Source organism: Sapajus apella, unplaced genomic scaffold (genome assembly GCF_009761245.1).
Source record: "Sapajus apella isolate SASKATOON/1434 unplaced genomic scaffold, GSC_monkey_1.0 scaffold17, whole genome shotgun sequence".
In the NCBI taxonomy this organism is placed as follows: Eukaryota; Metazoa; Chordata; class Mammalia; order Primates; family Cebidae; genus Sapajus; species Sapajus apella.
The window spans coordinates 15606677-15619716 of record NW_022436957.1 but is presented as its reverse complement, the minus strand read 5'-3'; the positions used below and the strand labels follow the sequence as shown (position 1 = coordinate 15619716).

The 13040-nt window shown below is 48.5% G+C and overlaps 1 protein-coding gene across 6 annotated transcripts in view; it reads left to right on the top strand.

Annotated features, from left to right (window-relative positions):
- Positions 1–2900: 2900 nt before the first annotated feature.
- The window catches only part of SH3KBP1 (SH3 domain containing kinase binding protein 1), a 374021-nt gene continuing 363881 nt past the window's right edge, over positions 2901–13040 (top strand). For 2 of the 6 annotated variants that reach the window (XM_032286053.1, XM_032286046.1), the window contains exon 1: positions 2906–3241. In XM_032286053.1, coding sequence (XP_032141944.1) covers positions 3238–3241 — 4 coding nt within the window. In that variant the 5' untranslated portion in view covers positions 2906–3237. Of the gene's footprint in view, positions 3242–13040 lie in introns of all 6 variants that reach the window. The other 4 variants (XM_032286049.1, XM_032286045.1, XM_032286048.1 and 1 more) reach the window with 4 other exon arrangements.

The following is a 13040-nucleotide window of genomic DNA, read 5'->3' as shown; positions in this document are numbered from 1 at the left end:
TCTCTACAAAAAATACAAAAATTAGCCTGGTGAGTTGGTGCGTGCCTGTAGTCCCAGCTATTTGGGAGGCTGAGGTGGGAGGATCACTTGAGCCCAGGAGATTGAGGCTGCAGTGAGCCAAGATCATGCCAACACCCTCCAGACTGGGTGACAGAGACCCTGTCTCAAAAAAAAAAAAGAGACAAAAACCAAAACAATCCCCCTACCAAACTTCAAGTGATCTGTCTTTACCTGTGTGAAGTTGGAAATAAAATTCAATGAGAAGACTGTCTTCTCCACATAGGACAGAGAGACCAAGCAGGACATAAGACAAACTGCTGATTTTTTCTTTTTCTTTGAGCCCCATGGAATTCAGTACCCTGCCTGCTGGTTTAGGTATAGCGGCCTCTCTGACGCCTGAGTAAGTTCAGCTATGGGAAGGTATCATCAACAATGTTCAAAGACTTTTGACTCATCGCTGTGAGAATGCACTGGGCTGTTGGCCAAGAATCTTTAGCACCCCAGATACCAGTTCACTGCAAAGCCAGCACAACTGTTTCCATGTTGAAATGTGCGTCGTCACTTTCAGGGGTCTGAGGCTCTTTGAGAGAGTAGGTTAGGATGACCCACTGATCCTGGGCTTAGCAAAGAGAACTACCTCTGGAATTGTGCAGACCCCCATACCAGTTCTTTTTTTCCCCCCAACCCCTGGTTGGTATGGGGGTCTTTTGGGGGGAAAAAAGTCCCAATAGCAGAGGGTTTATCCAAGCTCTGTGAGTTTCAGTGTTTGTCAACTCTAAGATAGTATCAGAAGGCCTGATTGCCCTGATTAGAACATGATATGACAAAACCTGCAATGAGTGAGGCACCAGGGTGCCTGGAGCAGGAATTTTTTTTTTTTTTTTTTTTTTTTTTTTTTGAGAAGGAGTTTTACTCTGTCACCCAGGCTGGAGTGCAGTGGTGCCATCTTGGCTCACTGTAACCTTCACCTCCTGGGTTCAAATAGTTCTCGTGCCTCGGTCTCCCAAGTAGTTTGGGTTACAGGTGCCTGCCACCACACCTGGCTAATTTTTGTATTTTTAGTAGAGACGGGGTTTCGCCATGTTGTTCAGGCTGGTCTCGAACTCCCGACCTCAGGTGATCCGCCCGCCTGGGCCTCCCAAAGTGCTGGGATTACAGGCGTGAGCCACGACACCTGGCCTATTTCACATTCTTTTTTTTTTTTTTTTGGACGGAGTTTCGCTCTTGTTACCCAGGCTTGGAGTGCAATGGCGCGATCTCGGCTCACCGCAACCTCCGCCTCCTGGGTTCAGGCAATTCTCCTGCCTCAGCCTCCTGAGTCGCTGGGATTACAGGCACGCGTCACCATGCCCAGCTAATTTTTTGTATTTTTAGTAGAGACGGGGTTTCACCGTGTTGACCAGGATGGTCTCGATCTCTTGACCTTGTGATCCACCCGCCTCGGCCTCCCAAAGTGCTGGGATTACAGGCTTGAGCCACCGCGCCCGGCCTATTTCACATTCTTAATCTCCATGTTCTCTGATCCCTTCTTAAGGAGTCTGATGTTGATGACACTAGGACTTCAACTGCAGCCTCCGTGTGGATGGGCCTCCTGTCCCTTGATTAGTCAATTTCGATCGATCTGACACATATGAACGATATTTAGAAAGATGATGCTACTGATCTGTTGGCAAGACCCTGACTTTGAGGTTTTTTTTTTTAAAAAAACCTCAAACAAGAGTTGCCTCACCATCATAGGTGAGGTATGGAGACAGCCCCTCTCTTGGGTAGGGGGTCGGCTTTCATTTGTCCCTTTTGAGTCCACTAGCCCTCAGCCTTCTCCATTTTCAGGGGCCATTGATCTAATTTCTCTATTGTCTTATGTGCTCTTTGCCTCAAAGTCTCCCATGTACTTCACTATCACTTCCTACCACCAGATGGTGGAAAGGGAAAAGGAAATAACGGGCCGGTAGAGGAATGTGGTGGCAGGCAGAGTATCTATGGTGAAAGGTGTGGTGGTGAATGAACCCAAAACCGAGCTCCTGAATTGCCCACGAATGCCCGCGGATTCTCTGTTTCCTCTTGAGCGCCCACTCAAGGGTCGGCCGTCCAGGTCTAGGGGTCAGCAAGGCACAATGATGCCTCCTGGGGAGGGAGCCAGCCCTGATCTCAGCGGATTCCTGGAACACCAGACCTTGGGAACATTCCTGAATACCCGAACCCCACCTGGCCCAGGCATGGGGCGGGGCTTAGGCAGGTCCCTGCAAGGCGATGCGTCCCCTCCGCCCCGCTGCGTCCTTCACCCGTTTTTACCCACGTCGGTGCCACCGCCTCCTCTGTGCGGAACTAGCACCTGGCCTGCCTGCGTTCCCACGCCGCGCCGAAGGGACGCCGCGTTTCTCTCCCTGCCAAGGGACCCTTTTCCTTCCCCCGCAACAGCCCCCCGGGAAGCCTCATTCCTGAATGCCTCGATGCCCCACGGTCACCTGCCATCACCCTGGGCAGGCGTTTGGCCCCTGGCCTGCCCCGTTCTCACTCCCCAGCCCGTTCTCCTTTCGTCGCCCGGTGCCGCTCAGCCCCTTCTCCTCCTTCTCCACGTGCCCCTGCACTCCCACGCCCCTCCTCCACGGAGCCCCTCTCCTCCGGTCTCGAGGAGTCTCGCGGCACTTCCCGGGGCGTCAGCCCAGCCGCCACGGGTGGGTGGCAGCGGTGCGGAGCAGGGTCCCTTCGGCGTGGGCGTTGAAGAGGGCGCCTGAGTGCCTCAGCTGCAGGGACGCCCCAGGCGCCTGCCCCGACGCGGCCCGGGCCCCGCCCCTCTCCGGCCCCGCCCCCGCCCGGCGGCCCTGCGTCCCCGGCAGGCGGAGCTGCTGGAGCCTCGCGGCGGCGCTGAGGAGGAGGGGAGAGCGGGCGGCGCGGCCGCGGCTGCCGGGCGCTGGGCTGGGCGGCGCTTTTTTTTTTTTTTTTTTTTTTCGCAATTTCCACTCGCGGGGAGCAGGAAACCCGGCGTAGCCGGGCGCATTGGGCCGCGATGCAGCAGCAGCAGCAGCAGGAGTCGCCCCGGGGCAGCAGCGGCAGAGGCAGCAGCAGCGGACGGCGCTGAACCGCCGTCGCCGCCACTGAGGAAGAAGCCCGCCCAGCCGCCACCGCGTCCAGACCCCGGAGCTTGGTTCCCCGCGCCCTGCTCCCGGCGCCCCGACCCCCACGCCCGCCTCCGCCAACTTTCACGCTGCCTCGGCGGCCCGGCCCGGCTCAACGCCAATGGGTGAGTGGGGGCCGCCTGCGTCCAGGCGTCCACCTCAGCCTGGGGGCGGCGCGCCCATCCTAGAACTGCAGAGCCCGGGAGGCGTCCCGGGGGCAGGGTCCGGGCGGGAGACAACGCAGTGGGCGCCCTCGCCTGCCTCGCGCACCCCCATTCACTCCCACTTGCGCCCGTGTCCCCGCTGAGCCCGCGCGCTGCGCAGACGGAAACCCGTGGGGGCCTGGGCGGAGAATCACCGGGACCGGCCCCAGGCCGCTCCGGCTGAGGGTTGCAGGGGGTGTGGTTGGCTTTTCGGGTGGGCGGGGAGAATTTTGTCTTGGCCTTTTTTGCACCCGAGCACGCCCTCCTCTGCGCTGCGGTCACGGGTACCCGGACCTGGTGGGCTCCGGCCGTGCGTCGGGCTGCTGGTGCCCTCCTGGTCCTGCTTCGGGGGAAGTTAGAACCTCGGGGTCTTGGAGGGGGGTGGGTTGCCTTTGCTGGGGGCCGACAGAGGTTGGGGGGGTGGGGCGGGAAACGCCCCAGTGCCAGGCCTGGCTCGCAGTCCCGGGGTCCGGAGCACCTGAGGCTCCTTTCTTTGCGCCCCCCTCCCTCCGGGCCCCGACCCTCTCGCTGCTGCCTTTCCTCCAGCCTAGCCAGCTAGCAAGCTCTTTGCTCCGTGATGCTAAAAGGCCGCTTCCCATACCGGCCTCTAAGTCTGCAGGGTCTGGGACCTGGAAATGGTAATCCGGTCCTTGATTTACTGAGCAAACAAACATCAGTTCCAAGTAGCCAACTAACCTTTAGGCCCCCTGGGTCCCATTGTATTTAGACCCCGGAGCATTGGAACCACCTTGCTGCCCAGAGAAGCTTCCACTTTATTGGCAAGGGACTTATGATTACTTGGGCTATTAAATGTTTGGTCTACCCAGATAACGTTCTTGCTGACAGCCACCCTCTGTTTTTCAGCCTCTGGCAGATTATTTTTTGGTGTTCTTAGGCCAAACATAGGAAGGCTGCAGATGATAATAAAAATAATAAAGTGAGACCTTTCTGTGTTCAGGTAATAGGATTCCAGTACACTAGTCAGCGTGCTCAGAAAGCCTGAAGCATTGGAAAAGAGGAGGTTTAACCCAGTCCATTGTTGACAGGCAAAGTTAAAATCCCATTTGTGGTCACTCGTCAAAAAAAGGTTTTCCTTTTCTAAAGTAGTGGTGATCTATTGGCTTCTTGGCTTAAATGTTGCTTTTTTCACAGTGCCTTTCTCTGATCCCCTTTGCCACCCCCCGTCTAAATTGGTTCCCATCATATTTTCTCATACAGCACCTTTTTTTTTTTCATAGCAGTGTTACATATTTGTGCGTAATAGTTATCTCCTGTACTGTAAGTTCTATGACCATAGGGACAGCACACAATGTTGCATAGTTTGCTCAGCCCTTTTTGGTGTCTGGCACAGAGCAGGACCTAAATATTTGTTGAATGAATGCATAAGGGGCATGAAATCCTCCTACTCTTCGTGGGACAGAACCCTTAACTCACTCTTGTTTTGCTTTGCCCCGTAAGATGATTTAGTTCGTTGGCAGAAGTATATACTTTAAACTTTACAGGCCACTTTAGTAATGGATGAATTTCTCCCAAGGTAACCAAAAATTCTGTTTTGATCACCTTTCATTTTGGGTGGGTCACCAAGAGGGTTATGCATGCCCAAAAGAATTTAGATCCAAACATCTCCCATGGCCAGATTGTGTTTTCTGTATCTCAATGAGAAGGGGACTGAGTTTCATTTAAGAAGAAACAGACCTGTTTTTCAGATTTGAACTGTTTTCATTCTTCAGAACTGCCTAAGAAAAATAGAGTGCTCTTGTAGCTGTTAGTCCTTTCAAACTTAATCTTTATTATAACCTTTATTGCAGGGGGAGGGGGCATTGATTTTCATTTATTTCAGGAGTTAATACTTAGAGGTGATAATATCAAAATGAATGTAATTTAATTCATGTTTATGGTGGGATTTAAGGCACTTGTAGTACTTTGTGGCTAAAGATATATTTGTAATGAAGTACAGTTATTTAATCCTTCATTCTGTATGTCTTCCAATGGAGTGATCTAATGGGCTGAGGTTGTGTGTGTGCACACAGAGGCACACCCCTTCCTCCAAGTCTCTGGTTTTCAGATTTATCCAGTTTATCAATTTGATGCAATTTTATTCTTTTTTTTTTTTTTTTTTTTTAAGAGGGAAGGTCTCACTCTTGCCCAGGATGGATTCGAACTCCTGGTCTGAAGAGATCTTCCCAGGTAGTTGGGACTGCAGGCTCACACCACTGTGCCTGATTCTGATATACTTATATTCTTACGTGGCCTGACAGTGAGTTTTCTGTTGTTGGATAACACAGCAAAACTGTATCTTACAGTTTGTTTTCTGAAAAATAACAGAAAGGAACCAAATCCCTAACCCTGAAGTGAAGCTGGTTAGTTGCAAAATGACCTCTTATAAAAGCCCATCAAAATGTGCCCTCTGAACTTGCTAGGAGATGCATGCCTACAGTGCCAAACACAGAGAAAGCCTCTTATAATTACAATTACACAAATATTATGGTTACCTAAATCTGTGAGTAGTGAAGGGCTTGCAAGCCCAGCAAATGATTTCTGTTTAAATAATTCCAGAGTAAAAGCAAAGTTGGGATAGCCTTTAGCAAAGTATTTATTGCATTGGCAGTAGACTGCTGTATGCTAAACTAAAGCTAAAAGGAGCATAATGGGTCAGTGTCTACAAATGTCTTGAGTTAGAAATGGAAGAAGAGGCTCCCACCTTAATTGTACATGAGCTTTACCCACTTCTGTCCATCTTGGCACAAGCAAAAGCTTACTGTGGCCCTGGTTGCACAGACCTTGGTGGTTTCTTCTCCTACTGCTTCAGTTCTTTTGGCGTTACTGACATTCTCTCATCAACTCTTGAGTTTGTAGTTGTTTTAATGTATGTTACATACAGTAGTATTTGTTCATCTATCCATCCATCCAATGTTTATTTACCTGCTTTGCATACCCACTGTGCTAAGAGCAGGTGCAGAGCAGAGACGTGACTGTTTGGGCTTCTCAGTCTAATGGAGGCTGACTTGAATGCAATGCGCATGGCAATATGTAGCCTAAAGCCATAAGAGTGCATAAAAGAAGAGTGGAAAAGGCCAATCTGACTTAGCCTGGAGAGTGCCAAAGACAGTGTCTTAGAGGAGATCATGTTTGAGCAGAAATCTGGTTGAGTATGAGTCATCGCTGCCCTCCAGCCACAACTGGTTCTTGTGGCAGGGAGGGAGAATGGACACCGTGGGAACCTTGGGGCATCTCAGTAAAATGGCGCAAGGAAGGATGACTTAGACGACTTGCACCTGTGTCAGGTGGCTTGGGGAAACATTTAAGGAAGCTGGACATTACTTTGAATTGGGTGCTACCAGGGGGAGTTCTGTGATTGGATATTTTAACAAATGTTCTCTAGAAGCAGGGAAAATCAGAGGCAGGCTACAGCTATGGTTGGTAAAGCAGCAGCCGTCATTTGTATTAGCCAGGATTGGGAGATGTTTTGTCATGTTTGTGTTTTGGACAAGGTGCATGTTTTGTACATGTTCAGATATGATTACTGTGTGGTCTTGTTTTCATCTTATCACATCCTGGTCACAGAGTGTCCTTGTCTGATGTTGGTTTTATAGGGAATTGTTTCTGTTTAGCAGGACACCCAGGCCCAGCTCCAAGTGCACAGCCAGCTCCCAGTTAGAAGAACTGCTCTTTCTTCGAGTTAACTATGTAATGGGCAGGGGCAGGGAATAGGAGGCAGTAGGGGAGGAAAATGGCTTTGTAGGTATATCTGTGGCTACTTCATATCAGCCAGGTCTAGCCTGGACTGTTGTTCAATGTTAAGCACAATGGACACCTGAAATGCTATACTAGGGGGAAAGAGAGTGACAGTGCAAGAACACGCTGTTGAGAACCAAGAAGTCAGTGCTAATGGGGAAGATGCAGAACAGGAAAACACCCCAAATCCTTACAGTGTTAGAGAATGAGAGCCTCTAATGCTTTGCTTCTCAGAGGGTGGTTCCCAGGCCAGTAGCACAGCCTCCCCTGCAGCACTTTAGAGACACAAATTCTCTGGCTTCATTCCAGCACATCTCCTGAATCAGGAATGCTGAGGATGGGGCCCAGCAATCTGCATTTTCATGAGCCCTCCAGGTGGTTCTGATCATGGTCAAATGTAGAACCCCTCCTTGCCTTACAGTTGAGAAAGGTGACCTCCAGAGCTTGTGGTTCACTGCGGTACACAAGGCTCTCTGTTCATATGATGAAGTTATAAGTGACGCATTACCTTAGGAGAAGGAGAAAGACATATTCCTACTTTAAAACAAACTTCTTGTGGTGTTAAGATGGTTCAGTGTGGATTCTTCCATGAATCCAGTCCAAGCAGACCTCCAACACCTGGGCATCAGTGACACTAGCCAGCCGCTCAGTATTAGTCTCTGGGACTTTACCAGTGTATCACACAGGTGCTTCCCAGATTCCTTTTCCCTCCATCCTCTTTAGAGGGGACTTTAAGATACACTGTTTGCATTATTCCAGTGTGTAATATTTGTTTATGATTTTCTATACCGGTACCTGTGTTCATTTCTGATTGCTCCTCTAACTACCATGAACTTAGTGCCTGGAGACATCACAAGTTTATCATCCATCATTGGGCAACGATCACGAAGTCAGCAGAGCTACATTCCCTCTGGAGGCTGTAGGAGGGAATCCCTTTCCTTGCCTTTTCCAGCTTCCAGAATCCGCATTTCTTGGCTTGTGGCCTCTTCCTCTATCCAAAGCCAGCAACGGCTGGGCAGCCCTCTCTCACATGTCATCATTGTTACTGACTCTTCTACCCCCCTCTTCCATGTGTATGGACTCCCGTGATAACACTGGGTCCACCTGGATATTCCAGGATCATCTCCCCATCTCCAGGCCCCCTGATCAGTAAATTTAACTCCCCTTTGCCTTGTAACCTAACATTTACACATCCTGGACTTTATGATGTAGGCATATGGGGGGTGGGGGTGGGGAAGGGAATGTTATTCTGTCCACTACACTGCCCTGTGGTAGACCTGACTTTTCCTGGTTTCTCTTGGATAACCATGTGTTCATAGTCAACTGCCCTGTCCCTCCTTGGGAAGATTCCATCTTTGGTTCTATTTAGATTTTTACACTTTATTCATAAAGCTGCCTTAAAGTTACGCCTTGCAATCACCTTTTTCTCCTCTTCACTGCTGTTTTTTTGAGACAGCTTGTCTTGCTCTTCCCCTTTTGTCACATGGCCTGCCTTACACTTACCAGGACCACCGACCTCTGGCACTGCCTTGATTGTGTTCCAGAAACTGATCATGCCAAGGTTATCTGGAATGATCCTTCTCCAATCACAAAATACATGGTCTCAGGCCTCACCATGTTTGACTTCACTGAAGCTTTTGAGACTGAAGACCGGAATGCTTTGTCTTCTAGAACACCCTATGTGTTCCTGATTTCTCCTACACTCCTCCCTCCTTTTTTTCCACCCCGTCCACCTGTGGGATGCTGTCATCGCTGGTTCCCTTACGTTTAGTGTGTCCTTAAGTGATTGCAAACACTTTGCCAATTCAGGTGTCACCTATTGACAATGCCCACATCTGTCCCCAGTCTTGGTCTCTGTTCTAAGCTCAGGACCCACCCACTGTAAGCATCATGAGGGCAGGAACCTCATCAGTTTGGTCATCATGTTCTAGTGCACATGTTAAGCCTAAAATTAACGTTGGTTGAGCTGATTATCATTGGTATCCTCTCCTAGCTAACTTCACCCAGGTGTGTCTTAAATGCCTCAGACTGAGCATATTGCAAACTAAACTTGGCATTTCTCCTCCGTAATACTTGCCCTGCCTCTTTTACTTCCCTTTTTGTTGAGGGTATCACCATCTTTCCTGCCACTTCCATAGGGATGCTGCTATTTCCTCTTGTTCCTTCCCCTTTTCCTGCCCCTTCTGATCTGCAGTCAAGCCCCAGTGGCTCTGGAATTGACCCCATCTCTTTACCCTTCTATAAATGCTTTAGATCCTGAATGCCTTAGTGAAGCCTTTGTGAAGTGCTACAGCCACCAGATGCCTTTGCTTGTTCTAAGCTCATTCAGGTCTCTAAGCCTTTACCCAGATAGTTCCCGTCATGGGGAACAGATGTCACTCTCTCCTCTGCCTTATAGCCTTAGTTTGCTGTTGCTGCAGTAACAAATCACTGCGAACCTCGTGGCTTGAAACAGCACAAATGTTTAATCTTATAGTTCTGGAGGTTGGAAGTTCAAAATGGATTTTACTGGGTTGATATCAAGGTGTCAGCAGGGTTGCGTTCTTACTGGAGGAATTCATTTCCCTGCCTTGCCTGGCTTCTAGAGGCTGCCTGCAGTGCCTATACCTCCTTCGCTTGTGACCCCAGTCTTCCAACCTCTGCTTCCTTCCTCACATATCCCATCCTTCACGGAGCCACCTGCCTGCCTTTTATAAGGACCATTGTTTGATATTGGGCCCACCTGGATAATCTAGAACCTCCTCCCCTTCTCAAGATGCCTAATGAATTACACGGGCAAAGTTCCTGTTGCCATGGAAGGTAACATATTCACAGGTTCTGGGGATTAGGATGTGGCCATCTTTGGGGAGCCATTTTTCAGCCTCCCACATCCCTTGTGCATCTGTGGGAGCCTGCTCCAAAGGTGTGCTGTACCATACTTTTAAAAAAAAAATTATTTTTAATTTTTTTGGGTCCATAGTAGGTGTATATATTTGTGGGGTACATTGATGTTTTGATACAGGCATGCAGTGCAAAGTGGTACAACATTTCCTCTTGTATTAAGCCTCCATCTCCAGCTGGATCTCCTCAACTCCATTGCCCTGGCACCTTGCCTGGCAGACAGTAAGTGCCATATGTTAATGAATGAATGTGTAACTCTTTCACCCAAGTACGGTTACAACTTTCAATTTTCCATGACTATGGACCACCAGGAGTGAGTTTCCAATTCTGTAAAGTCCCCTGGGCAGAGCATGTTGACAGGGTCTGTTTGCTGACAGTTCCTGGTGGCCCATACCAGGTATAGTGGATGAGAAGGGTGACACCACATGTATCACATGGCTTCAACAAAGAACTGCACATTTTAAGACAGAAAATTTTCTCTGGTGGTGATTCTTAACTGGGGGCAATTCTGCCTACCAGAGGGATACAGCAATATTTGGAGACACTTTTGGTTTTCACAGCTGGTGGCGGGGATAGGGGGTGGTGTGGAAAGTCAGTCTACTGGCATCTACTAGGTGGAGGTCAGGGGTGCTGATAAACATCCTATGATGCGCAGGCAAACCCCCTCCCCCACAACAAAGAGTTATCTGACCCCAAATGTCAGTCATGCTGAGGTTGAGGAAGGCTGCTCGGGGGAACCCCAGGGGCTTATTAACATAGAGGGCTGGAGTACCATTTCCTTACTTCATCATCAGTTTTTCTGGAACATAAGGTTTTCTGTATATAACCACAGTCTTTGTTTTATGCAGGAACTTAGAAGTCACTAGAGAACGGGACTCTTTGGCACTGTCTTTCACCATTTTGTTCTTTGAATGGAGAGTGTCTTAACACAACTGTTGCCTTTCTTTCTGGGGAGAGGCAAGGGCTTTGGGGCATAAAGTTGTTAAACTTGCTTCTGGTAGTGTTTAGCCCCTGTAATATTTTGTCTTCCTATTGTGATATGCTTTTATGTGGGAGGACAGGTTGATGGGTCCACCACTACTCACATATTGGTCCCTGGCATTGAAGGGCTGGAGGGAGCCTTGGCAGTCATGACCCATAACATCAGATGATGAGACTGAGCCTCGGAGAGGCAGTGACAATGATCTCCTAGTGGCAGAACCCAACTGCCTTCCAATGTGGAAGAACCAACCAGCCCAGTTTCTGTAGGTGCTCAGAAAATGTCAGGCTCCTGCTTCCCCTTGTGAGGCTCTTGCTACAGTCTCTTTCCCTAGTAAGTTTTTTATTTCTTATTTTTTGAGATAAGGTCTCACTCTGTTACCTAGGCTGGAGTGCAGTGGCACAATCAAGACTCATTGCAGCCTCATCCACCAGGCTCAAGCCATCCTCCCACCTCAGCCACCTGAGTAGCTGGGACTACAGGTGTGTGCCACCAAACCCAGCTAATTTTTGTATTTTTTATAGAGATGAGGCTTTGCCATGTTGTCCAGGCTTGTCTCAAACTCCTGGGCTCAAGTGATCCACCTGCCTTGGCCTCCCAAAGCGTTGGGATTAGGTGTGAGCCATCACCCCAGGATGTAAGTTTTTTAAAACAGATTTATTGATGTATAATTCGCATGCCATACAATTTACCAATTTAAGGTGTGCAATTCAATGGGTTTTGGTACATTATTAATTTTCTGCTAAAACATGTAACAATTTGCCATTCTTATCACTTTTAAGCGTACAGTTCAGGTATATTTACAATGCTTTGTAACCATCACCACTATCTAGTTCGAAAACTTTTATTTAATCACCCCGCCCTAGTAAGTTTCTAACTTGAAGGCCTGAATCTATGTCCCCTGGGGGGACTGGCCAGCCAATTTGGAGAACACTTGGAAGCCCAAAGATCCCAGTTGAGATTCTAAAGGAAGATAGGAAAAGGGAAAGCGTGGCTTTTTTTTTTTTTTTTTTTTTAAATGTTTTTGGTTGTTATTTCCTTTGGGAGGCCCTTTATTTTTGCGCGCGTTCTCTGTCTCTCTCTCTCTCTCTCTCTCTTTTTCCCTTTCTCCCTCCCGGCACCTTCCTTGGTTACATACCTTTCATCCTATGAGGAAATTTTGGTTTTCCTTTTACATCCTGAAGCACTTGTGAGTTAGTTGCTGATGTAACTTCCTTGGCCATTACTGGGATTCATTAAGAATGTCTAGGCTGGGTGCGGAGACTCACACCTGCAATGTCAGCACTTTGGGAGGCTGAGGCGAGCAGATCACTTGAGGTCAGGAGTTTCAGATCAGCCTGGCCGATGTGCGAAACCCCTTCTCTACTAAAAATACAAAAATTAGTCAGATGTGATGGCACATACCTGTAATCCCAGCTACTCGGGAGGCTGGGGCAGGACAATCACTTGAATCTGGGAGCAGGAGGCTGCAGTGAGCTGACATCACACCACTGCACTCCAGCCTGGGCAACAGAGTGAGACCCTGTCTGCAGAAGAAAAAAAAAGTACATCATGGGAGAAAATACCTCAGTGCCAAACAGATCCTTTGAATTCACACACACAGGGTTGATATCATTCCACGTTTCTTCACCTAAATTTCTTCAGCTGGCAAAGGTTCACCAGCAACCTGGTTGATTGTGATCACTGGGTTTTCAACTTGATCGTTATTTTATTGGTACATATCTTGCAGGCAGCTCTGTAGTTTTCATTAGAGGACACTTAAGGCAAAAGGTAGCTCACAGGTCTTAACTCAGTGATCAACTGTGCTTATATTTAACCTTACAAAGAAAAAACACTAATAACAAAAATCCTATGATATTTGTCCTAGCAGAACACTATCCAGTTGGCAAGAAAAGGTCAGAAAAGGCCTTTGCCTGTTTCCTTTCAGTGGCCACAGAAGTGGTGGGGGCACTGCTGGAGGCTGGTCTGTCCTAGGTGTGGGTGACAGAGTGGTAAGATGAAGTGGAGTTCTGTTCATACTGTTATTTCTTTCTATCTTGGATTAAATACTTAAAACATTTCAATGCTTCTTTCTTTTTTTTTTTTTTTTTTTTTGAGTCGGAGTTTCGCTCTTGTTACCCAGGCTGG